At 42.8% G+C, this 25,000-nt stretch overlaps 2 protein-coding genes across 5 annotated transcripts in view; both read left to right on the forward strand.

Moving 5' to 3' along the window:
• The first annotated feature begins 5,889 nt into the window (after positions 1–5,889).
• Positions 5,890–21,727, forward strand: LOC146314929 (tumor necrosis factor alpha-induced protein 2-like). 4 transcript variants are annotated; one of them, XM_084738098.1, is made up of 13 exons: positions 5,890–6,046; positions 7,585–7,695; positions 8,131–8,594; positions 9,235–9,446; positions 13,512–13,626; positions 14,107–14,229; positions 14,686–14,780; positions 14,871–14,963; positions 15,239–15,365; positions 16,075–16,200; positions 16,273–16,422; positions 17,839–17,963; positions 21,279–21,727. In XM_084738098.1, the coding sequence occupies exons 1-13, from the start codon at positions 6,034–6,036 to the stop codon at positions 21,466–21,468; spliced, it is 1,944 nt and encodes a 647-aa protein (XP_084594224.1). In that variant the 5' UTR covers positions 5,890–6,033; the 3' UTR covers positions 21,469–21,727. The 4 variants fall into 4 exon arrangements, with proteins under 4 accessions (XP_084594224.1, XP_084594226.1, XP_084594227.1 ...); XM_084738100.1 differs by having other exon boundaries at positions 9,352–9,446; XM_084738101.1 differs by having other exon boundaries at positions 17,839–17,998; positions 21,279–21,416.
• An 887-nt stretch (positions 21,728–22,614) lies between these two features.
• Positions 22,615–25,000, forward strand: part of LOC146314930 (MAP/microtubule affinity-regulating kinase 3-like) — a 14,252-nt gene continuing 11,866 nt past the window's right edge. The window contains exon 1 of the mRNA XM_084737215.1: positions 22,615–23,861. Within this exon, the coding sequence (XP_084593341.1) occupies positions 23,811–23,861 (51 nt within the window). The 5' untranslated portion in view covers positions 22,615–23,810. The remainder of the gene's footprint in view (positions 23,862–25,000) is intronic.

The following is a 25,000-nucleotide window of genomic DNA, read 5'->3' on the forward strand; positions in this document are numbered from 1 at the left end:
TCACTCACACAAACATGAAGATGGGAATCATCATCACACGAGATGTTTCATTTCGTGTTTACCGCAGCCAATCACAAAAGAGCGCTGCAGCGTTGACACACGTACAGTGATCATGTGATGCAGTGTGATTACATAAACATTTTATACAGTCACATATTCACAACACAAATCTGATCAAATCTCATCAGAAAGTAACATGAAAATAAAGAAGAGTCGTCCCACCTGATGATGAAGATGATGATGATGATGATGATGATGAAGAAGAAGAAGAAGAAGAAGAAGAAGAAGACAGCAATAAAGTCAGACTTAAAGAGAACTGAAGCTTGTTGTTGCTCAGAAAGACGACGGCTGCTCTTCAGTTCCTCTCCATTCAAATTCAGCTGTGTGTGTGTGTGTGTGTGTGTGTGTGTGTGTGAGTGTGTGTGTGTGTGTGTGTGTGTGTGTGTGTGTGTGTGTGTGTGTGTGTGTGAGTGTGTGTGTGTGTGTGTGTGTGTGTGTGTGTGTGTGAGTGTGTGTGTGTGTCTGTGTCTGTGTGTGAGTGTGTGTGTGTGTGTGTGTGTGTGTGTGTGAGTGTGTGTGTGTGTGTGTGTGTGTGTGTGTGTGTGTGTGTGTGTGTGTGTGTGAGTGTGTGTGTGTGTGTGTGTGTGTGTGTGTGTGTGTGAGTGTGTGTGTGTGTCTGTGTCTGTGTGTGTGTGTGAGTGTGTGTGTGTGTGTGTGTGTGAGTGTGTGTGTGTCTGTGTCTGTGTGTGAGTGTGTGTGTGTGTGTGTGTGTGTGTGTGAGTGTGTGTGTGTGTGAGTGTGTGTGTGTGTGTGTGTGTGTGTGTGTGTCTGTGTGTGAGTGTGTGTGTGTGTGTGTATGTGTGTGTGTATGTGTATGCCTGTGTGTGTGTGTGTGTGTGTGTGTGTGTGTGTGTGTGTGTGTGTGTGTGTGTGTGTGTGTCTGTGTGTGAGTGTGTGTGTGTGTGTGTGTGTGTGTGTGTGAGTGTGTGTGAGTGTGTGTGTGTGTGTGTGTGTGTGTGTGTGTGTGAGTGTGTGTGTGTGTGTGTGTGTGTGTGAGTGTGTGTGTGTGTGTGTGTGTGTGTGTGTGTGAGTGTGTGTGTGTGTGTGTGTGTGAGTGTGTGTGTGTGTGTGAGTGTGTGTGTGTGTGTGAGTGTGTGTGTGTGTGTGTGTGAGTGTGTGTGTGTGTGTGTGTGAGTGTGTGTGTGTGTGTGAGTGTGAGTGTGTGTGAGTGTGTGTGTGTGTGTGTGTGTGTGTGTGTGTGTGTGTGTGTGTGTGTGTGGTTTTGCATGTCGTCCTGACTTGACTCTCAGTGTCTCAGTGTGATTTGGTTTCAGTCGTCTTGTTTCACTTTATTTATCTGATAAAATTCCATCAGTGAGTTGAAATGAACTGCATGTTCTCTGATATACTTTAATATAATTTAATATATTGTGCTGTAGATTTGTACGCTGTTGTATGATGTACATTTTTATATATATTATTAATATTTGTTTTATGTGTTTTAACTGAGAGCTGCAGACTCATTAGAGGTGATCAGTTCCTGTATCCTGCTGTGTGTCAAAGGACAGACTTTAAAATCTTCTTATTTGTCTATAAAACACTAAATGGTCTCAGGCCTAAATCCATCTCTGATTTATTATGAAGCATCCAGACCCTTCAGAACATCTGGAACGGGTTCACTCAGTGTTCCCAGGATCAGAACCAAACCAGGTGAAGCAGCCTTTAGTTTCTCTGCTGCTCACCTGTGGAACAAACTTCCAGAACACCTGAGGTCAGCTGAGACTGTCGGCTCGTTTAAATCAGGCCTTAAAACATAAAGAACACACACACAACACACACACACAACACACACACAACACACACAACACACATACAACACACACAGAACGAGGTTTGGTTCTCCAAGGAACCAGTTCCCTTTGATTTTTTTTAATAAGTTATAAGACCAGACGTTTTTCACTTGGTCAAAAAAACTTTGCAACCTGCGTCACATTTTTAATGAAAGCTGCTGTGAAATCAGATCTTTTCAGCCACAACAGAAACAGTGTGACGTCCTGGAGAAACTCGTCAGCAGGAACATTTATACTCATATGTTTATTAAGAGTTATTGATTATTAGAATAGAACATAATCTATAAACTCTTTGAGATTCTAAGAATTTAATGAACGATGGCTTTTGTAAAAAATAAACCAAAGAAAATAAATAAGTGAAAGAATATTTTTGATGTCATGATGATTTAAATAAAGTGTCAGGACGTTACCCTGCAGGTCCCTGGACCACAGTTTGAGAACCTGTGTGATGAAAACATGATTATCAGCTGTGTTCTGTGTTTTCAGCTCTCATCACAGGTGAGTTCTGCCCCTCTGACAACACGAGCTCCGCCCCCTTCACCACCTGAGCTGTGACCTTTGACTTCTGATCAGCCTCCTGCATGTATTATTGATCACAGCAGCATTGATTATTAACAACTGACGATTGATCAAGTTACAGATGGGACAACGAGGTCAGAGTGACATCACAGTGACCTCACACACACACACACACACACACACACACACACACACACACACACACACACACACACACACACACAGCTTGAGAATCAGCTACAGTCACTCTGTATTAGCTCACTTCTGATTGGGTAAAGCTCTGTGATGTCATCAGTACAGCTCAGGGCCATGATTGGCTGCAGTTATCAGGTATGTTTTCCGTCTTTAGTGGGCGTGTCAGAGGTGTTAGCCAATCAGCGGTTATGTAAGGATGAATGCCGCCATATGAAAGAGGAAGTGCAGCACGTAACAGGATGTTCACACTGTAAAAAAAATCATCCCTCACCTGATCTTTTCTCGTTAATTTAATGTTAAGTTAATTCTAGTTCTTATTTTCAGAACACTTTAGAACTCAGAAACTGTATGGAGCCACATCAGGGCCAAAAGTTTTGTACTTGAAAAAATACAATTTGAAACTGAAAATTCAAGTTTTGATCTTGAATTTTGAAAAATACATCAATGTATTTAAAATAAAAATAAATGCACAAAATGTTTTTCAGGTTAAATATAATTATGATTCACTCTGGTTCACTGAAACATGTTCAGTAAGTGTTGAAAGACTTTATCTGAGGAAAAGAAGGGCCAGTGGAAGAATTTATCTTGGACCATGATGTCATGTGGACGACTTTATTCTGTTATCACAAGATGAAGTTTAATAACTAAGTTGAGGAGCAGAACCATCACTCTCTACCACCTGCGCTGCTCTCCTCCAATCACCTGTGGATTCCTATAAAAGGACGTCTAACTCTCTCCTGTTCATCTCACGTCTTATGACCTGAACAACCCGCCTTCCCCAAAGTCCACATTCTTATGTTTCAGCAGGCAGCATGCAGCTCCCTCTCCTAGACTCCTCCATCCCTCTCCTAGACTCCTCCATCCCTCTCCTAGACTCCTCCATCCCTCTCCTAGACTCCTCAATCCCTCTCCTAGACTCCTCCATCCCTCTCCTAGACTCCTCCATCCCTCTTCTAGACTCCTCCTAGACTCCTCCATCCCTCTCCTAGACTCCTCAATCCCTCTCCTAGACTCCTCCATCCCTCTCCTTGACTCCTCCATCCCTCTTCTAGACTCCTTCATCCCTCTCCTAGACTCCTCCATCCCTCTCCTAGACTCCTCAATCCCTCTTCTAGACTCCTTCATCTCTCTCCTAGACTCCTCCATCCCTCTCCTAGACTCCTCCATCCCTCTCCTAGACTCCTCCATCCCTCTCCTTGACCACTTCATCCCTCTCCTAGACTCCTCCATCCCTCTCCTAGACTCCTCCATCCCTCTCCTAGACTCCTCCATCCCTCTTCTAGACTCCTCCATCCCTCTCCTTGACCACTTCATCCCTCTCCTAGACTCCTCCATCCCTCTCCTAGACTCCTCCATCCCTCTCCTAGACTCCTCCATCCCTCTTCTAGACTCCTCCATCCCTCTCCTAGACTCCTCCATCCCTCTTCTAGACTCCTCCATCCCTCTCCTAGACTCCTTCATCCCTCTCCTAGACTCCTTCATCTCTCTCCTTGACCCCTTCATCTCTCTCCTTGACCCCTTCATCCTTCTCCTCAACCCCTATCTTTCCTCTATGACCCTCTTCCCATCCTTCACCAATCCCATTAATCCCATTTTTTAGACTGGGTTAGTGAGTAAGGTTAGTGTTGAATCCGTTAATTAAAAATTAATAAATTATAATAATTATTAAACATTTAGATGTTCTTCAGTGTGACAGAACGGTAGTTGGTTCAACTTAATATCTGATATTTATTGAACATGTTATGTCAAGAACGACTGAATCATCTGAAGTTCATTTGAGTCTCATAACAAAATAATCTCAACTTGTCTTTTCAAGTTCAGCCAACTTAAATTCAACTCAGCATCAGATTTGAAGGCAGCCTGGGCACAAACTATTTTTATGTTAGTTAGTTAGAAAATAGTTTATTTTTACAGTGTATGAATACAGTAAAACACAATACAATAATGAAGAGACACTGTAAAGTTATCACTTTCTTCAGTTTTAACATTTATAAGTGAGTAAAAGCAGGAGGAGGATGACGATATTGATGATGAGGAGGAGGAAGAGGGTGATGATGATGAGGAGGAGGAAGAGGGTGATGATGATGATGAGGAGGAGGAGGGTGTTGGCTGTGTGAAACAGCACTTAGATCTGAAACTGAAAGTGAAAGTAAAAAAATCAGCTGACAGTCTGAGATGCTCTGAGACGCCCAGACTGTTCTAGATGTTCTTTGCAGCAGCAGCAGCAGCAGCAGGTTCTGGATTATCTGGTCCCTGTAGAGGTTCTGGCTGAAGCGGAACCTGGTCCTGATGATGATGATGATGATGATGTGGGATACCATCAGGAGGCAGCAGAACTCAGGTGAGGTCAACATGTTTCTCTGAATGATTATTATGAAAATTATTTAATAAAATCCTGGAGTGACAGGTGATGATGATGATGATGATGATGATGATGATGATGATGATGATGATGATGAAGGTTTCAGTCTGATATGAGTTGACATGTTTCAGCAGGGATTGATTCTTTCACGAGTTTGTGTGTCTGTCCTCATTGTTCATTTCCTGCACTGATGATTCCTGAACACATCAGATCAGATCAATATTTTCTCAAATATTATGATGATACAGTTTGAATCTGTTGGATGATCTGATCTGAACAAAGTGATTAAAAAACAAGAGACTGTAACTCAACATCACACAGCTGTTTATATTCTTAGACCTTCTTTTATTTCATATTCACTTACTTTAATGTGTGATATTTTCTGTTTTTAATGTGAAATGATCTATTTTTCTTTTAAATAAAATGTTTGTTTTTCTTCAGTTGCAGCTGCTGTGACACAAGAAACATGTCAGACTCGTTCTGACAGTAACATGTAGTCATCATCATCATCATCATCATCATCATGTGACCATGACTGTGACTTTCAGTAATAAAAGGCAGAGAAGATGAAACATGAATGAGTGAAGCCTCAGACTGAGCTGCAGTGTGAGCTGTGGTCCACTGGGAGGCGCTACACACCAGGAACAGAGTCTGAGCAAAACCTGAGTGATGCATCTTTACTGTGTTGTTGTTGTTGTTGTTGTTGTTGTTGTTGTTAATAACGGGCCTTTAAAATATTATATCAGATAAATAAAAGAAAAAAAATATCAAATAAAATACTGAACACATAGAAGTCATAAAAAATGAAGAGTTTAACAACTGTTTGTTTTTAATCTCACAGGAAATTAAACCATAAACAGCTGTGAGTGTGTTTACTGTAGTCTTTATGGTGTTTATAGTTCTTATTAATATACAAACTGATAGACAGGCAGGAGGGCGGGCGGCTCCGCCTCATCACGTGTGTAGTCCCGCCCCTCCTCCGGGCTGCTCCATCACAGCTTCAAACGAGCCTCAGATGACTGGAGGGACCGCAGAGTTTTAACTTCAACACGGTTCGGAGTTTTATTGTGAAGGGAGATTACTGATTTCCGCTCGGACTGATGAAAGATGATGATGATCGGTGAGTCTGATTGGTTTATTGATCCGTCTCGATCATCGATGGTCTTTGGTTAGACTCACGAAGGTGAAAACACCTGAACGGAGTGATGCGTTCAGGGTCCGTCTGCTCTCATAGGAATTATGACCACTTTACATGTTTGTTAGTTAACTGAACTGTTTCAGGTTTGTTTACAGTGAAGATGTTCTTCATGTGTGTATCTGATCTGAAGATTGCTTATCAATACGGTTCTGTATGTTCTGATTTTAAATCAATAATGAAAGGTTTCAGTCTCTAAAACAAAACTCAGTTCAAAAACTATAACCTTTCAAATCCTGAAGGTGATTTATTTCACCTCCATCTGAATAAACACTTAAAATGATGTTTGTGTGTTCTCTGTTCTCTCTTTGTTCTCCACAGAACACAGTTCCCTCACTCTGACAGAGTTTATCAGAATCAGAATCTGAAATGGTTTTATTGCCAAGTTGGTTTTCATCTACAAGGAATTTGCTGTGACATGTTGGTGCAAAACACAAGAAAAAGACAAAAGTGTGCAAAAATATACTACAGAAGAAGAACAATATTTTCAAGTATTACTGGTCTTTAAATAGATAAGTGAAGGAGCCCTGTGGTTTTATGTACGAGTGTAAAGGACCCTGAACGTGCAGTTCACAGCACAGGAGGATTTACAATGTGAAAAAAATAGTCAGGTGTCTGAGAACTATGTTACTGTAACGTATAAGAGGGAGGGAGGGGGGGGGGGGGGGGGGCAGGGGCATTGTTCACTCCACTGAGGAGTCACACAGGATGATGGGGGTGGGAGGAGCTGGACTCTTCCTGAAGTCCACAGTTATCTCCACTGTCTTTAGAGTGTTGAGCTCCAAGTTGTTCTCGCTGCTCCAGGTCACCAGATGGTTGATGTCCCACCTGTAGGCCGACCCCCCCCCCCCACTGGAGATGAGTCCAGTGAGGATGGTGTCGTCCACAAACTGCAGGAGCTTGATGGACTGATGAGTGGAGGTGCAGCTGTTGGAGTACAGGGAGAAGAGCAGAGGAGAAAGAACGCAGCCTTGGGGGGATCCGGTGCTGATGGTCAGGGAGTCAGAGACGTGCTGCCTCCTGTCAGACAGGAAGTCTGTGATCCACCTGCAGGTGGAGTCCGGCACTCTTTCCTGTCCTGGAGCAGGGCTGGAATGACGGTGTTGAAAGCAGAGCTGAAATCCACAAACAGGATCTTGACGTAGGTTCCTGTAGAGTCCGGGTGCTGGAGGATGTAGTGGAGGGCCATGTTGACAGCATCATCCACAGACCTGTTGGTTCTGTAGGCGAACTGCAGGGGGTCCAGGAGAGGGTCGGTCAGGGTTTTGAGGTGGGACAGAACAAGGCGCTCAAAGGACTTCATTACCACCGAGGTCAGAGCGGCGGGTCTGTGCTCATTGAATCTTGTGGTCTTTGGTTTTTGGGAGCGAGGACGATCGTGGAAGTCTTGAAGCAGGCTGCCGCGTCTTTTATTGAACACAAAAATGGACAACATGTTGTTGACAAGGTTTTTCTATGTTCAGCAGGAGGAGGAAATAAGAACCAAGGAGAACCAAGGATGAGACTGCCCAAACTGAGGAACCCTGCAAAGATCTGGAAGAACCGCAGACAGCAGAACAACACCCATACTGCAGGTCAGAACATAGGCCAGAACCAACAGAACCTTAGATAGAACATATGGTCAGAACCAACAGAACCTTACATAGATCATCAGGTTAGAACCGACAGAACCTTTTTTAAGTTCTTTTAATTTTGTTAGGTCATTTTTACCTTGTTACATGTTTCATGTCTTTAATGTCGTTTTTTTTCTTATGTCTTTTATATCGTTTTCATCGTATTACATTTTTACGTTGTTTTATCTTGTTACATTTTTTACTTTGTTTACATCTTTTGGGTTGTTTTTATCTTATTATGTCTTTTACATCATTTTCTTCTTCATCTGGTGTTTCTTTGATATTTCGTCTTCTTGTCTTTTAGATTTGTATCGGATGTGAAGCACTTTGTCGTCGTCTCACACTGAAACACAGACTGTTGTTACAGACACGTTCTCCATGTTCTCTGTCCTGCAGAGGATGAGCTGGACTGTGAGGAGGCTCTGCAGCAGCAGCAGGAGGAGCAGCTGGAGGAGGTCAGCAGGAGGCTGATCATCAGGGAGGAGCAGCTCTTCAGTCAGGACTCCCCCAGTGAGAAGGACGAGGACCAGCTACAGAAGGACTTTGAGGATCTCAGACTGCACATATGGTTGGCCGTCCACAAGACCTTCCCCTCTTCCGACTCCACCTCTGCCTCCACCTCCGCCTCCTTGGGGGAGCTGGAGGTCCTGAGGAGTGCTGTGGCCTCCATCCAGCAGCAGGAGGAGCAGGACCGCCGCTGGTTGGGGTGTGAGGAGGAGCGAGTCCCGGTGTGGCGTCCTCAGAAGTGTCTCAGCACTCACAACAGTCTGCTGCAGGAGATGGTGGAGTCCAGACTGATGAAGGCCACCGAGGAGGAGACAGGAGGAGCTGAGGAACTGTCCTCCCCTCTGAAGAGGGAGGTGAGTCCTCAACCACAGTCACACCAGAGACACGTCCATATTTCATCAGACAACACACCGATTACCACAGTTGATGACTTGACAACATCAGAACAGACTGCAATGACTCGTGACTTGACTTAGACTTGAGCCTTTTTACTTAAAAATACTTGAGTCCAAAATCCAAAGATGGAAAAAGTCAGTTATTAAAAAATATGAATCATTAATCAGTCTGTTGCCTTCGTTTCCTGAATCAGCTGATGTTAACAATATTCAGTATCAGAAAGTCAACTTAATTTATCAGATTCACTTTGTTTGAACCAATCAGACGACAGCAGAGAACCATGAAGAACTAATGTTACATTACTGAGCTCCAGCTGGAAAAAATAACACCAAAGATCATCTTGTTCACGTACAAAAACTACGACAAAAAATGAACTGTAGGATGACAAACGTGCAGGTGGAAAAATTACAGACGGCGACACGACAACTTCCAACTTCAGTCAACATCTGAAGTTACTTGAAGAGTTTAGGACCTGGGACTTGAGTGCAAAGACTTGAGATTTACTTTGACTTTCAAAACAATGACTTGGTCCAACCTCTAGTCATGTACCTGTGCAGGTGTGTAGTATGACTTGAAGTTCCTGATGTACCTGTGCAGGTGTGTAGTTTGGGGAAGCGTGTGAAGCAGGACCTGCTGAGGGTGGTGCAGGTGGTGCCGACCTGTTACCCTCCACAGATGGATGTGTTGAACCTGTATGCTGGACTCTACCATCAGATCTTCTCTGCTCGTCTCACTAAACTGGCTGCTGCTGGACTGCAGACAGACGACTGCAGCTACCTGCTGTTCTGGACCAACCACCTCTATCCACAGTGAGTCGTCTCTCTGTCCGTCTGTCCATCTGTCCATCACAGGTTTCCATCAAGACCATTTGTAAAGACCTTTAAAGGGATTTGAAGGAGGTAACAGGTGTTTCTGAGGTCCTGGTGTTCTGCAGCTCGGTCCAGGTCCACAGTGGATAAAAAGAAACAGCTGCTGAAGTTTTGAGCTGGCCGATCAAACGCTGAATCCGGTTCTGTCTGGTTCACTGTTTTTATGTCTGGCTGTTGTTACTGTTTCTGTTTGTTTTTTTTAATGTTGTCTTGGTCAGTCATGTGACTGACCGTCATCTGACTACAAACCACATTCCCCCTGAGAGATGTTCTGTCACAGTCCGACAAAAAAAAGAGAAGACGTGGACAGACTGATGATGATAAGAGTCTTTGTGCTCCTGAATCTTCTGTTCTGGATGAGGGACTGATGGCAGGGACATGGATCAGGTGACTGGGGGGACAGCGTGGCTGGCAGGTTAGCATGGAGACAGACAGGTTAGTGTGGAGACAGACAGGTTAGTGTGGAGACAGACAGGTTAGTGTGGAGACAGACAGACAGGTTAGCATGGAGACAGACAGGTTAGCATGGAGACAGACAGACAGGTTAGTGTGGAGACAGACAGGTTAGTGTGGAGACAGACAGACAGGTTAGTGTGGAGACAGACAGACAGGTTAGCATGGAGACAGACAGGTTAGTGTGGAGACAGACAGGTTAGTGTGGAGACAGACAGACAGGTTAGTGTGGAGACAGACAGGTTAGTGTGGAGACAGACAGACAGGTTAGCATGGAGACAGACAGACAGGTTAGTGTGGAGACAGACAGACAGGTTAGCATGGAGACAGACAGACAGGTTAGCATGGAGACAGACAGACAGGTTAGTGTGGAGACAGACAGACAGGTTAGCATGGAGACAGACAGACAGGTTAGTGTGGAGACAGACAGACAGGTTAGCATGGAGACAGACAGACAGGTTAGTGTGGAGACAGACAGACAGGTTAGCAGCAGACAGACAGACAGGTTAGCATGGAGACAGACAGACAGGTTAGTGTGGAGACAGACAGACAGGTTAGCATGGAGACAGACAGACAGGTTAGCGTGGAGACAGACAGACAGGTTAGTGTGGAGACAGACAGACAGGTTAGCAGCAGACAGACAGACAGGTTAGTGTGGAGACAGACAGACAGGTTAGTGTGGAGACAGACAGACAGGTTAGCATGGAGACAGACAGACAGGTTAGTGTGGAGACAGACAGACAGGTTAGCATGGAGACAGACAGACAGGTTAGTGTGGAGACAGACAGACGGGTTAGAGGTGAGAGCAGCTCCATGATGTGGAATCACTGAGCTGCTGAAGAGTTTAAAGAGTTTAAAGAGTTTGAAGAGTTTGAAGAGTTTGAAGAGTTTAAAGAGTTTAAAGAGTTTAAAGAGTTTGAAGAGTTTGAAGAGTTTGAAGAGTTTGAAGAGTTTGAAGAGTTTGAAGAGTTTGAAGAGTCTGAAGAGTTTAAAGAGTTTAAAGAGTTTAAAGAGTTTGAAGAGTTTGAAGAGTCTGAAGAGTTTAAAGAGTTTAAAGAGTTTAAAGAGTTTGAAGAGTTTAAAGAGTTTGAAGAGTCTGAAGAGTCTGAAGAGTTTAAAGAGTTTGAAGAGTCTGAAGAGTTTGAAGAGTTTGAAGAGTCTGAAGAGTTTGAAGAGTCTGAAGAGTTTAAAGAGTTTAAAGAGTTTAAAGAGTTTGAAGAGTCTGAAGAGTTTAAAGAGTTTAAAGAGTTTAAAGAGTTTGAAGAGTCTGAAGAGTTTAAAGAGTTTGAAGAGTCTGAAGAGTTTGAAGAGTTTGAAGAGTCTGAAGAGTTTAAAGAGTTTAAAGTGTTTAAAGAGTTTGAAGAGTTTGAAGAGTCTGAAGAGTTTAAAGAGTTTAAAGAGTTTAAAGAGTTTGAAGAGTTTAAAGAGTTTGAAGAGTCTGAAGAGTCTGAAGAGTTTAAAGAGTTTGAAGAGTTTGAAGAGTCTGAAGAGTTTAAAGAGTTTAAAGAGTTTAAAGAGTTTGAAGAGTCTGAAGAGTTTAAAGAGTCTGAAGAGTTTAAAGAGTTTAAAGAGTTTAAAGAGTTTGAAGAGTCTGAAGAGTTTAAAGAGTTTAAAGAGTTTAAAGAGTTTGAAGAGTCTGAAGAGTTTAAAGAGTTTAAAGAGTTTAAAGAGTTTGAAGAGTCTGAAGAGTTTAAAGAGTTTGAAGAGTCTGAAGAGTTTGAAGAGTTTGAAGAGTCTGAAGAGTTTAAAGAGTTTAAAGTGTTTAAAGAGTTTGAAGAGTTTGAAGAGTCGGAGTCGATCGTCTGCAGGCTGACGGTGTGATGAGATGCAGCTGTGCAGCATAGTTGTCAACCTTCCGACTTTCACGGCTGGTTTTCATCAGCCTCTCCTGTTTTCCTCTCAGAGTCACAGTTCTGACATTTTTCTTGCAGTTTATGACAAATTTTCTCGCCTTTTTGTTGCTTTTCTTTATCTCAACCTGTTTCTGGCACTGCACAGCACTGACACAGTTTCCACCAGGACAACAAGACAGGTGTCCTTCATACGTCCAAACTCAGTCCTCATCAATGAGAAACTGAGAGAGAAACACTTCAGACATCCTGGACAGAAGAATTCATGTTTGTTACAGAACGTTTTAAAGGAAAAGAGCACATTTAGAGAACATGTCAAATATTCACTTCCTGTGTTACTGTCAAGATGCTGCAATATTCATGTTTTTATATTTATTTTATTTGTAAATGTAACTTAATTCAAATAATTAACATCTTAGAGCAGCAGTCTTGTCTTCTGCAAAAATAGAAAACTAGAAATAGACTTTTGCTTTGAATGCAGACGATATCTGACGTCTAAAAGAATTCAAACCACAGACAAAAAAACTGAAGCAACGTTATTAGATACAACAGAAGTAATGTGATTACTCTAAAGGGACATTTTATTTGAGACACACGTCTCTCTCTCTCTCTCTCTCTCTCTCTCCACCGTTTCCTGTCATCTAGTATATTCAGCTGTCCCTATCAAAATAAAGGCAAAAGCCCAAGTTGATATTTTAAAATAATGACGTAACATGTATCATTATTTTAAGAAATATAGTCAATATTTTGAAATACTAACTCATTATTTTAGTTTCACAGACGTTTCTCATGATAACGACTTACAGGATCTTCTTTTTTCCATCATATCATGAGAAATGTGTTTCCATGGATACAGATGTTTGGAGATGAGCCAGGAGAGCTGATAATAATAAAAAGTGTAATATACATACAGTGTGAAAGTTCTATAATCAAACTATCCAGTAATAATAAGAGAAATGTAAGAGAATAAATGAATGCATCATAAAATATAATGATAATAATAAGTGTTGATATGAAACAATGATCATGTATAGATGTGTCACCAACACGTTTACTGTTACATATGAGTGTGTGTGTGTGTACGTGTGTGTGTGTGTGTGTGTGTGTGCGTGTGTGTGTGTGCGTGTGTGTGTGTGTGTGTGTGTGTGTGCACGTGTGTGTGTGTGTGTGTGTGTGTGTGTGTGCACGTGTGTGTGTGTGTGTGTGTGTGTGTGTGTGTGTGTGTGTGTGTGTGTGTACGTGTGTGTGTGTGTGTGTGTACGTGTGTGTGTGTGTGTGTGTGTGTGTGTACGTGTGTGTACGTGTGTGTGTGTGTGTGTGTACGTGTGTGTGTGTGTGTGTGTGTGTGTGTGTGTACGTGTGTGTGTGTTTGTGTGTGTGTGTGTGTGTGTGTGTGTGTGTGTACGTGTGTGTGTGTTTGTGTGTGTGTGTGTACGTGTGTGTGTGTGTGTGTGTACGTGTGTGTGTGTGTGTGTGTACGTGTGTGGGTGTTTGTGTGTGTGTGTGTACGTGTGTGTGTGTGTGTGTGTACGTGTGTGGGTGTTTGTGTGTGTGTGTGTGTGTGTGTGTGTGTGTGTACGTGTGTGTGTGTTTGTGTGTGTGTGTGTACGTGTGTGTGTGTGTGTGTGTACGTGTGTGTGTGTGTGTGTGTGTGTGTGTGTACGTGTGTGTGTGTTTGTGTGTGTGTGTGTGTGTCCTGCAGTGAAATCCTGGGCCATGAGGAGCTGCAGGGGAAGATCAAGTCAGTCTGTCTGGGTTCTCTGCTGCAACAGGAACATCTGGACCCACTGGAGAACCAGTACCTGACCCACAAACAGGTATAACCTGCAGCTGCGGTGATGTTCTCCGACTGTTAGTGTCGGGTTACTGTTGAACTACACGCCCTTCTTCAAGTTCCTGTTATGTTTGTGGAAGTTTATTGTTTGCAGGACATCAGCTGAATGTTCCTTATGACTGTAGTTTTTGGAGATGTTCCTGTACGTGTGATGATCTACAGATGTTCCTGTAATATGTTTCTGTTGAGGCTGAAGCTCAGTCACAGTTTTAAAGGTCAAAGTGTTGCTGATAAGTGAAGCTGAAGTGTCGTCTGACCTCAGAGGGTCGAAGCTGACGCTTCATCACTGACAGCAGATAAACTGTTCAAACTACTGAGAACTGCTGAATTGAGAAATATCAATATACTATTGAGAAATAACAGATGAGGAACCATAAAGAACAGTGTTCTGTGTCTCAATGTGTTCTAACAGTCGTACAGTAAACAGTCAAACTCTGTGAGACGACCTGTTTGTGTCCATCAGGACAAAGTGAAGACGTGGCTGAACACAGCTCTGAAGAAAGAGGAGGACAGCTGGCTGAAAGGCACAACACCTGAACTCATCGACCAATACTGCTTCAGCCCCCTGGCTATAGATGTCATACAGGTGAGTACAGGTGAGACACAGGTAAGATACAGTCAGTACAGGTGAGACGCAGGTGATACGGTCAGTACAGGTGAGACACAGGTGAGATACGGTCAGTACAGGTGAGACACAGGTGAGATACGGTCAGTACAGGTGAGACACAGGTAAGATACAGTCAGTACAGGTGAGACGCAGGTGATACGGTCAGTACAGGGGAGACACAGGTGAGATACGGTCAGTACAGGTGAGACACAGGTGAGATACAGTCAGTACAGGTGAGACACAGGTAAGATACAGTCAGTACAGGTGAGACACAGGTGAGACACAGGTGAGATACAGTCAGTACAGGTAAGGTGGACAGGACTTTGTGTGAAACACCTGTGAGTGCAGGTAGTGATGTAGACAGGTGTGCAGCAGGTGTACCTAGATGTTGAAGCTGTTTCTGTTCAGGTGATGGATATGTGTTTGTGTCTCCAGGTGATAGACAGCTCTCTGACTGAGTTCAGGTGTGTGATCAGAGACCAGAGCAAAGCTCAGACCATCACAGCTCACCTGGAGAGCTTCCTGAGCAGGTAGACCACGCCCACTGGGCTCATGAATATTAATGAGGTGTGTTGATTCACGTGTTTGTGTGGAATTAATCCTGTGTGTGTGTGTTTCAGCTATAAGAGGTGTGTGGAGGAGTTTGTGAAGGGAAACCACAGCAACGTTCACTCAGTGGTCAAAGCTCACCTGGTCTGTGAGCAGCAGTTCAGGTATGATTGATCACCTGTTGAATATTAAAACACTACATCCTCTCATACCTGCACTAAAGGTGCTATCTTACACCTGGTGCAAAGTGGAAACACTGTTCAACGCTGCTGACTCATGTAGTTTCACTAGTAGATACTTATGAAATGACCTGTCCTGAAGCATTGTGGGAACTGTAGGAAGTCACTGGTAGTCGAGACAGGTGGAGGGAAAGCGAGCCCTGATTGGACGCTATGATTTCCTGCTCGGCTGCTGATTGGTTCTCTATGACTGTCCTCAGGGATTACATCACAGGTCAAATGGGAAGTATGTCAGAGGAGCAGAGACGTCGCTGTCTAGACACACTGTCTGCCCTGAGGGATTGTGGGTACAGGTGTCTCACCTCTTCCAGCTACACCCAGCTGAAGGTACGAGTACTGCATGTACTTTGTGAACCAGCTAATGTTAGCATGCTAACACCATAAACAGGGTTGGAAGGGTTACTTTAAAAATGTAATCTGTTACAGTTACTAGTTACCTGTTAAAAATGTAGTCAGTCACATAATCCAAGTATCACAATATTAAAGTTTATATTACTTTCTGTTACTTTTGGATTACCTCAGTGTGACATATGGTGAAATTGTTTAACCTTATATTGTGTTTTTAGGGCTGCAGCTAATGATTATTGTCACCATCGATTATTTTCTCAATTAATCGATCAGTTGTTTGGTCGATAAAATGAGAAGAACATGTTGAAAAATGTTGATCAAAGTCCAAGATGACGTCCTCAAATGTCTTGTTTTGTCTTCAGTTTATTGGTTTGTCCAGCTGTTCCTTCCTTTGTTGTGCACAATTTATTGATCGATTGATTGATGTAACTGTAATCTGATTACACATTTTTTGTCTGTAACTACAATGGAATGCAGTTACCTTTTTAATGTCCAGATTGCATAACCTTCACATGTAATCCATTACTCTTCAAACAGTAAACATGCTAAACATTAGCATCCAGAGAAGTGTCTCTGCTGATCCTGGATCAGTCCCAGAGCAGCCATCCATCAATTGATCACATGATCATCACGTCTCATTGTCAGTAAACTGAAACAGAAATCATACCTGCTGTCTGCCTGATTTCAGGTGTGTCTCAAGGACCTGTGGACATCTGCCTGGTTGGACGGTTCTCTGTCCGTCATCGACTCTCTGCTGGACGCTCTGAGTCAACACCTGAGAGACCTGATGGACCTGAAACCAACCTGCAGACAGGTGAGACTGTCTGTCTGTCTGTCTGTCTGTCTTCCTCTCTGTCTGTGTCTGACCCCCTGTCTCTTTCTCCAGTCCCTGCTGTGTGTCCTCCATCAAGACGTAGTTGTCCAGTATGTGAAGAGGACGATGAAGACAAAGATGAGGAGCAGAGACCAGCAGGTGGACGGAGCTCGGCGGATGATCGAAGACGCCACAAAGGTCAACGACTTCTTCAGCGAGGGGGTGAGACACGTGCACGCCCACACACGTGCACGTAGCTGTGTTAGCTGCACATCAGACTGTTTCCTGACGAGGTGTGGAGTTTCGCTCAGACTCCTGATGACTCATCCACATATAAACAGCTGACCAGTGATCAGTTTTAAATAATGATCAAGCTGCACAGTTTGTCAGCTGAAGTATGTTGGACTCTATAGTTCAGTTGGTAGAGTGTGTCCCGTGTACTGAGGCTGTCCTCTGTCCTCTGTCCTCTGAGCTGCAGCCTGTTTGCTGCGTGTCATCCCCTCTCTCCCCCTGTCCTGTTATCTCTTCAGCTGTCCTTATCGCAAGAAAGACAACCCCCCGCCCCCCCCCCCATCAGTGTTCGCTGCAAACATGAGCTGTTTTGTTCACGTCCTCAGTCCAGTCAGTACACTGAACACCGTACAGACGTAGACGTCACCAATTACTCTCAAATGGTCGTGATCCTGACCACATATTGTACACGCAACAACCAGACATGTTGGTGATTTTGGTGCTGATGAAACGTTATTGGTAGATTGATAAGTCATCTGGATGGACTCGTCTCGTCTGGACGATGCTTCTGTTGTTGAAATGCACACACAGCTTTTTGGTGATGTTGGCTGTAAAAGGGTCTGTCAGTCCAGTCGACTCTCCAGGACGCTGCACTAAACAAATTAACAGCTGCATGTTCCAATATTTTCTCCAGTTAAATGACGACAGTCTGTACTCGTCGTCTGTCCCTGAAGACTAAATATCAGACTATAAACCTCAGAAATCACTAACAAAATCTGCCCATCTTAAATATATCACAATGATCAGAGACCTCATTTCGTAAGAGGATCTAGAGACACTTGAACATGGACAGGACAGACGGCTGCAGTGGACTTCACAGGTCAGTGTGACGCAGCTGCTGCCAGAAAAACCCCCGTCCTCAGATCACTTCAATGGACACCAGCGTCTCACAGAATCACCTTCAGAATGTTAATAAAATATAATGAACTTTATTTAAATCACATTTTTCTCAACAAAGTTACAAAGAACAAAAATAAAAACAGCACAGAGACCTCAGAGGACGGAGGGACAGAATCAGCAGAGACATGAAACCATCTGACTTCTATTAATGAATCCTAAAATCCTTCATACAACAGTACTGTGTGTCAGTACTGCAGTATTAGTACTCTGACTGTAGTACTCTGTGTGTCAGTACTGCAGTATTACTACTCTGACTGTAGTACTCTGTGTGTCAGTACTGCAGTATTAGTACTCTGACTGTAGTACTCTGTGTGTCAGTACTGCAGTATTAGTACTCTGACTGTAGTACTCTGTGTGTCAGTACTGCAGTATTAGTACTCTGACTGTAGTACTCTGTGTGTCAGTACTGCAGTATTAGTACTCTGACTGTAGTACTCTGTGTTTCAGGGTTCTGGTGAGTCTCTGGTTCTTGGGCAGATCCTCTTCAATCTGGCTGAGGTTCTCCGTCTGCAGGATCCAGGAAGTGTTCAGCTGGAGATGGTCAGTGTGGCCAGAAGGTTCCCCGACCTCAGGTAGGACTCCTGAGAGAACATGAGAGAACACTGAGGTAAATTATAAAGAAAATTGTATGACATCACTGATGACATCATCGATAAGGTTTCCCATCCACAGGCGGCCTGTGTGTGGGCTTTGTGTATCCGTTGCCATGGTAACAGAGGAGCCAGTTGGACAGTGTGTGAATGTAAATGAGAAAGTTGAAAAGCTGATGACTCACTGCTCATTCATCACTGCCTCTGATTGGATGTCTGCTGATGATGTCATCTGTTTAACATTTACATCACAGCAGTTAAAAGAAACACAGCGAGTCACACAGGTTGGGGGGGTGGAGAAGACAGAGGACGTTTGATTTGTTCATCTGAGTCTCCCTCTGTCACCAGTCAACAACAGTCACTTTTATATCCTGAATCTAAAAAACTGAATTTTTTGTTTCAGTCACTCTGACCTCTGAGCTGGATACACACAGTACTGCAGTACAGTAATACACACAGTACTGCAGTACAATAACACACACAGTCTGTACTGCAGTACAGTAATACACACAGTACTGCAGTACAATAACACACACAGTCTGTACTGCAGTACAATAACACACACAGTCTGTACTGCAGTACAGTAATACACACAGTACTGCAGTACAATAACACACACAGTCTGTACTGCAGTACAATAACACACACAGTCTGTACTGCAGTACAGTAATACACACAGTACTACAGTACAATAACACACACAGTCTGTACTGCAGTACAATAACACACACAGTACTGCAGTACAGTAACACACACAGTACTGCAGTACAGTAATACACACAGTACTGCAGTACAGTAATACACACAGTACTGCAGTACAGTAATACACCTGAAAATCATTCAAACTAAAGTCTGAAGTCTGTTTAGAAAATGTGAAGAGGAAAAAGTTCAGATATTTGTGTTCAGATGTCAGAAAAATAAATACTCACTTAACTCTTCTGAAGTACAGTAACTAAGTATTTGTGCTTAGTTACTCTCTCTGCCACTGGTCTTGTTAAAGACAGTTCAGAGTATTTACAGTGAGGTTCTATGAGGTTCTTCTCCACAGTCAGTGTGTTACCTTCAGTAGACGGAGGTCAGTTTGGAGAAGCAGCAGGAGAACTGGAGCAGGAAGTGAATCAGTGTCCTGCTGTGGACAGGGTCAGCAGGAACACATGTTTAAGTGTACATTATATTTAGAACATTGTCGCCTCTTTGTCTGTCTGTCAGACAGACCTTTCTGACAGGAAACCACCATCAGACAAATCTCACTCTGTACAAACCAACCAAACTCCATTCATAAAATCAGTGATTTTATCTCAGTGAACTCAGGAGTTGTTGGTCTGTTACTGTGTTTGTGTTGTGAGACTTCAGTGAATCTTCACCTGTGCTCAGGTGATGTTGTGTGTGTGTAGATCTCAGTACAGGTGTGTCTTTTGGACTAATGGTTGTACACACAAATGATTCAGGTGCACCTTTACTCACCTGTACTCACCTGTCCTGGGCTCTGTAGGGTTAAAATTGTCTCTGTGTGTTATTTATGCAAACACCTGAGCTGTGACCTGATTCTGCAGTGACACAGACACCTGGTTACCATGGAGACAGCAGGTGTGGCTGGGTGGGGTTCAGGTGTCAGAGGTGTGTGAATGAACAGAAAGATAGTGAGAGAGGAGTCGTGTTCCCATAGACCAGTCTGTCCGTCTCTCTCCTGTCTGTCTCTCTGTCCTGTCTCTCCGTCTGTGTGTCTCCTGTCTCTCTCTCTGTCTGTCTCTGTCTGTCTGTCTCTCTGTCCGTCTCTCCCTCTGTCCATCTTTCTCCTGTCTATCTGTCTGTCACACTGTCCGTCTCTCTCTTGTCTCTCTGTCTGTCTGTCCTGTCTCTCCGTCTGTGTGTCTCCTGTCTGTCTCTCTGTCTGTCTGTCACTCTGTCCATCTCTCTCCTGTCTCTCTGTCTGCCTGTCTCCTGTCCGTCTCTGTCTGTCTGTCACTCTGTCCGTCTCTCTCCTATCTGTATGTCCGTCTCTCTCCTGTCCGTCTCTCTCTGTCTGCCTGTCTCCTGTCCGTCTCTCTCTATCTGTCTGTCTGTCTCTCTCTGCCTGTCTCCTGTCCGTCTCTCTCTGTCTGTCTGTCTTCTGTCTGTCTCTCTCTGTCTGTCTGTCTGTCTCTCTCTGCCTGTCTCCTGTCTGTCTCTCTCTGTCTGTCTGTCTCTCTGTCTGTCTCGCTCTGTCTGTCTGTCACTCTGTCCGTCTCTCTCCTATCTGTCTGTCCGTCTCTCTCCTGTCTGTCTCTCAGTCTGTCTGTCACTCTGTCCATCTCTCTCCTGTCTCTCTGTCTGCCTGTCTCCTGTCCGTCTCTCTCTGTCTGTCTGTCTGTCTGTCTCTCTCTGCCTGTCTCCTGTCCGTCTCTCTCTGTCTGTCTGTCTGTCTGTCTGTCTCTCTCTGCCTGTCTGTCTCTCTGTCCGTCTCTCCCTCTGTCTGTCTGTCACTCTGTCTGACCTGTCTCACAGTTGAGTTCATGATCAGATGTAACTAGATCAGTAATTAAATGTCCAGGTCGTCTTTGAGACAGAGATTGTGATTGATCAGTGATTGGAGGTTGTCTTTATTGATGACTTCAGTCCTTAAAAAGTCTGTAAAAGTCCAATCATCTGAATTTTAGTTCTTAAGTCTGAATGTGAACTAGTTTCGACCTGCAGAAACCCTGAACAGGAGAAATGGTGTGACGTCCCTGAGAGGACCAGATCGACCAGATCGTCCCTGAGAGGACCAGATCGTCCCTCAGGGGACCAGATCGTCCCTCAGGGGACCAGATCGTCCCTCAGGGGACCACATCGTCCCTGAAAGGACCAGATCGTCCCTCAGGGGACCAGATCGTCCCTCAGGGGACCAGATCGTCCCTGAGAGGACCAGATCGTCCCTCAGGGGACCAGATCGTCCCCGAATCACCCGGCTCTGAAAATCACGTTTCATCTTTTACATCTTTATGTTGTTGTCATCTTGTTCAGTCTTTTTCATCTTCTTCCTTATTTTCCTGATTTGGCTTCAGACCCATTGATTCTGTTGTTTTTATTATTATGGGATGTTCTCAGTCTGAATCAGAGGCTTTGATTGGCTGTCCTCTCCTCTTCTTCCTGTTTGGACTTTTTTATTGACAAAAATCTTTTATTGTTTGTAAAAACAAACTTTCTTTTATGTTACAGTTTTGACTTCCTGTTTGTGGCTGATCAGTTGTTGATGAGGTAAACCTTGTGTCTGACTGTGTGAACTCACCTGTCCACCAGGTGACATATTGACCGCTCTTCTCTGTCGTCTCCCCTCAGCGATGCTCACGTGTCGGCGCTGCTCTCTCTGAAAACCGGCCTATCAGCAGCTGACGTGCGCTCCATCAGGCGGAGTGTGGAGGAGAACCGCCTCCATGATGTCTCCGCCAATCACAGCCCTCCGTTCTTCTCCAAGGTTAAAGTTAAATGGATCAATACTAAGATCAATCAGATGGGACTGAAGCCCTGAATGGCTCCAGTCTGTTAGCGAGTTACCATGTTAGCATGTCAGTAAACAGTATTCTATGTTTCATGTATTCATTCATTGCTGCTTCATCAAAGTTCTAAATAGGGACATTTTATTTTGAAAATGGTTGCCGATGGTTACAGGTGGAGAGACAGCTGGTTCAGGGTTCAGTTCTGATGTGACAAATCCACTGAATGTTATTACACTCGAGACAGAAGCAGAATTTACTGACAGATTTTCATTTGAGTTTATTTACTGTTCAGATAAACTTTATGTTGGATAAGAGAAACATCAAAACATCAAATAAAAATGTTTGTCTTCATCATTAACATGTGTGATATTTTCACATTTATACATCTGAGATTTATTAAAATAAATTGATGACAATAATTTTTATTTTAGAAACAAAAACAAATACATGTTACATTGTTGTTGTTGTTTTTTAAAATATTGTTGTTTTTTGTAAAGGTTCAGTTCATGACAGATTATTGTTGTTTATTGTGTACAGGAACACATTGTTTATATTATGGAGGAAAACTCAAGTACAGAAAGAAAAATGAACAAATAGAAAACCAGAAAACAACAGAGAGAAAACAGGTGACACACAAACATCACTTCACCTGTTCTGTCAGGTGTGGAGCCCGTGATGCCTTCATGGGTCTTAAAATAAGTCAACAAACACTTTTTAAACCCACAGAAATAACAGAAAACTTGGATAAGTTTAGTATTTGGGATCAGAAACAGATTTGAAATCTCTAATATTCTGATCCAAAGTGCTCTGACCAAACTACAGTCATGTTTATAACATTATGTTTAATATATCACATACAATATAACTTCTTTTACCTTATCTTTGACTTATGATTCTATTTTTATTATTATCATTATGCCGCTGCATGTTTATTAACTGTGGTTGTTTTTTGTTGTTGTTGTTGTTTTTTTTTAATTGATGATACAATAAAAATCATGGCACAAATTAACTCAGTTCAATGCCAATATTAGAGAGATAAAAGATTAAGTAAAAGAAAAGAAAAGAAATAATATTAAATTGTGTGCTGCCCCCTCCTGGTTACACCCTGGAGAAAACAATCCTTTTTGTTTCAGGACTTGAAGGTAAAAACAAAACAAAAAAACAAAAAAAGCTAATATGTTTTTATTTTTTATGACTCATCTTTTAAAATCAACACTGTGGGAATTAATGTGTTGCTTTATCTTTACTCTACACACTTAAGCTAAACACTTCAATTTGATATTATTTTTAATTAATGAACAAGTGTGATTAATTTTACTGTTTAAATACATTATTGTACCATTATTAAAAAATAAATTTCTTAAGTTCAGTTTATGTTTCATGTTCCAGTAGTAAATATACTTCGCAGCATAAAAATAATATAAAAACAGAACAAAAGGTATAACAAACTGAAATGACAAAAACACAAACTTTCTGGGTCTGAAATGTCTAAATAATCTCCTAATTACTGTCAGGTTATTACTTTTGAGTTTTAACTTTTAAATAGTAGTTAAATCGGAGACACTGGGATTGTTAAAATAAGTAATTTACATAACTTTGTTAGTCTTTTACAGAAGGTTCTTCTGTAAATCTAACTTAACACAAAAACCTACACAGGTTTAATATTTCCTCCCCCACCTTTATTCTTAAATTATTTTCATTAACATAAGTATTGATTATTGTGTTTATGTTATTATTTTTGAAGACACCTTTGTGTCCTCCAGTCTTTCTGTCCAGTCACCCTAGCAACAACAAATGCTGCCGCCGCGCCTCATTGACCAATCACGTTGCACGCTGTCTCTGACGTCACCCTCCGTCAGCGCGCCGGCTCCGCTCCTCCATGTTGGCTGTGGCTAACGGAGCGGCTAGCAGGGCAGTGCCGAGCGGAGGAGGAGCTGAAGCAGCCGAACCACCACCAGGAACCGGACTGTGTGTGAGAACCGAACCGATCCGGAGAGCAGAGGCCGGGCCTGGAGCCGCTCTGCTCCGGTCAGGCCGGGCAGCCGCGGGGTGAACCGGCTAACTTAGCCCGGAAAAGGAACTGTTGCTCCGCTTCACTTTGGATCCATGTCGGTTATTAAAAAGTGCTGGCGAAGAAGCCGAACCGAGCCGAGCAGAGCCGAACTCAACCGAGTGGAGTCGAGCAGAGCCGAACCAGACAGCAGTGTGGTCCCGTAGTTCGGACCGGGGCCAGAGATGCCAGGTCCGTACCTGGTACCATAGAGCTGAGCTGAGCTGTGAGCAGCCCGCAGACAGTCCATCAGACCGTCCGCTGAGTTCAGCTAGGTGCTCCGGAGCTTCATGACGGACTCTCCGTCACTCTGAGCCGGGGAACATGTCCACCAGGACCCCGCTGCCCACCGTCAGCGAGCGGGACGCCGAGAACGTGAGTCCTACTTAATATTTAATTACGTTAGATTTGTTGTCGTTTCTGTGCAAGAAAAAAAGCATCCCCATGGTAAATATTAACGATAGAGATTTTTAAAAAAAAGTCAGTCATGAGATGTGAAGAAGGGATGCGTGATCTGGGTTTATTTTTCAGCCGATAACGATAACCGATGACTACCAGCTTGTCATGACCGATAACTGATAACCAATAATGACACTGTATGTGTTTGAAAAAGAAGTTGGTATATCCTCTAGTGTGTGTACAGCTCAGGGTCGCAAAGGCTCACGTGTAGTGATCTATCTTAAAGTTAATACATACTATATGTATATATATCTGTATATATATATATATATATATATATGTATATATATATATATATATATATACACATACATATATATATATACATATACATACATATATATATATATATATATGTATGCATATACAGGATGTCCATAAAGTCTCTTTACAATTTAACAAATTTATTACAAAAGCAAATGAACAGACAAATGTGTGAAATTATTACAAAATGAAAAGTTTTTTTGTCTCATTTAATAAACCTCTATAATATAGAGTCTATCTGAACACCATTAGTTGCATGAAGCACATCAAGTCGGTACTCGATTTCTTGCCGTGTTCGCTGTAGCATCGCCTCATCAATGGTGGCTATAGCATCAGTGATGTTTTGCTTCATGTGGAAAATATCTGAATATGCTACATACATACATATATATGTATATATGTATTTTCACTAAAATAACACCATAAATTCCCAAATAGTGCAAACAAGTAGCTCATAATCAGGCAGGACAAAATGAAATATCACAATATTTTTGACCAAATGCCGAGGTTAGACTCAGTCTGACTCGATTTGACTTGGTTAGTTAGACTCAGTCTGACTCGATTTGACTTGGTTAGTTAGACTCAGTCTGACTCGATTTGACTTGGTTAGTTAGACTCAGTCTGACTCGATTTGACTTGGTTAGTTAGACTCAGTCTGACGCGGTCTGGCGGAGTCACTGACTATCAAAATATTTAGTGATTGATTTATAATTGATAGTATTTATGAATTGATAATCAGTATACAAAATAATTAATCCTGTCACAACACAGGATTAATTAATCAATTATAC

This window comes from Lutjanus erythropterus, chromosome 15 (genome assembly GCF_056507025.1).
Source record: "Lutjanus erythropterus isolate fLutEry1 chromosome 15, fLutEry1.hap2, whole genome shotgun sequence".
Taxonomy (NCBI): Eukaryota; Metazoa; Chordata; class Actinopteri; order Lutjaniformes; family Lutjanidae; genus Lutjanus; species Lutjanus erythropterus.

What these genes read in the sequence shown, in the direction of transcription:
- LOC146314929 (XM_084738098.1), top strand. An exon ending in GTCTGTGAGCAGCAGTTCAG is followed by an intron (nt 14,964 to 15,238) that starts GTATGATTGATC and finishes GACTGTCCTCAG; the next exon opens with GGATTACATCACAGGTCAAA. An exon ending in CCAGCTACACCCAGCTGAAG is followed by an intron (nt 15,366 to 16,074) that starts GTACGAGTACTG and finishes GCCTGATTTCAG; the next exon opens with GTGTGTCTCAAGGACCTGTG.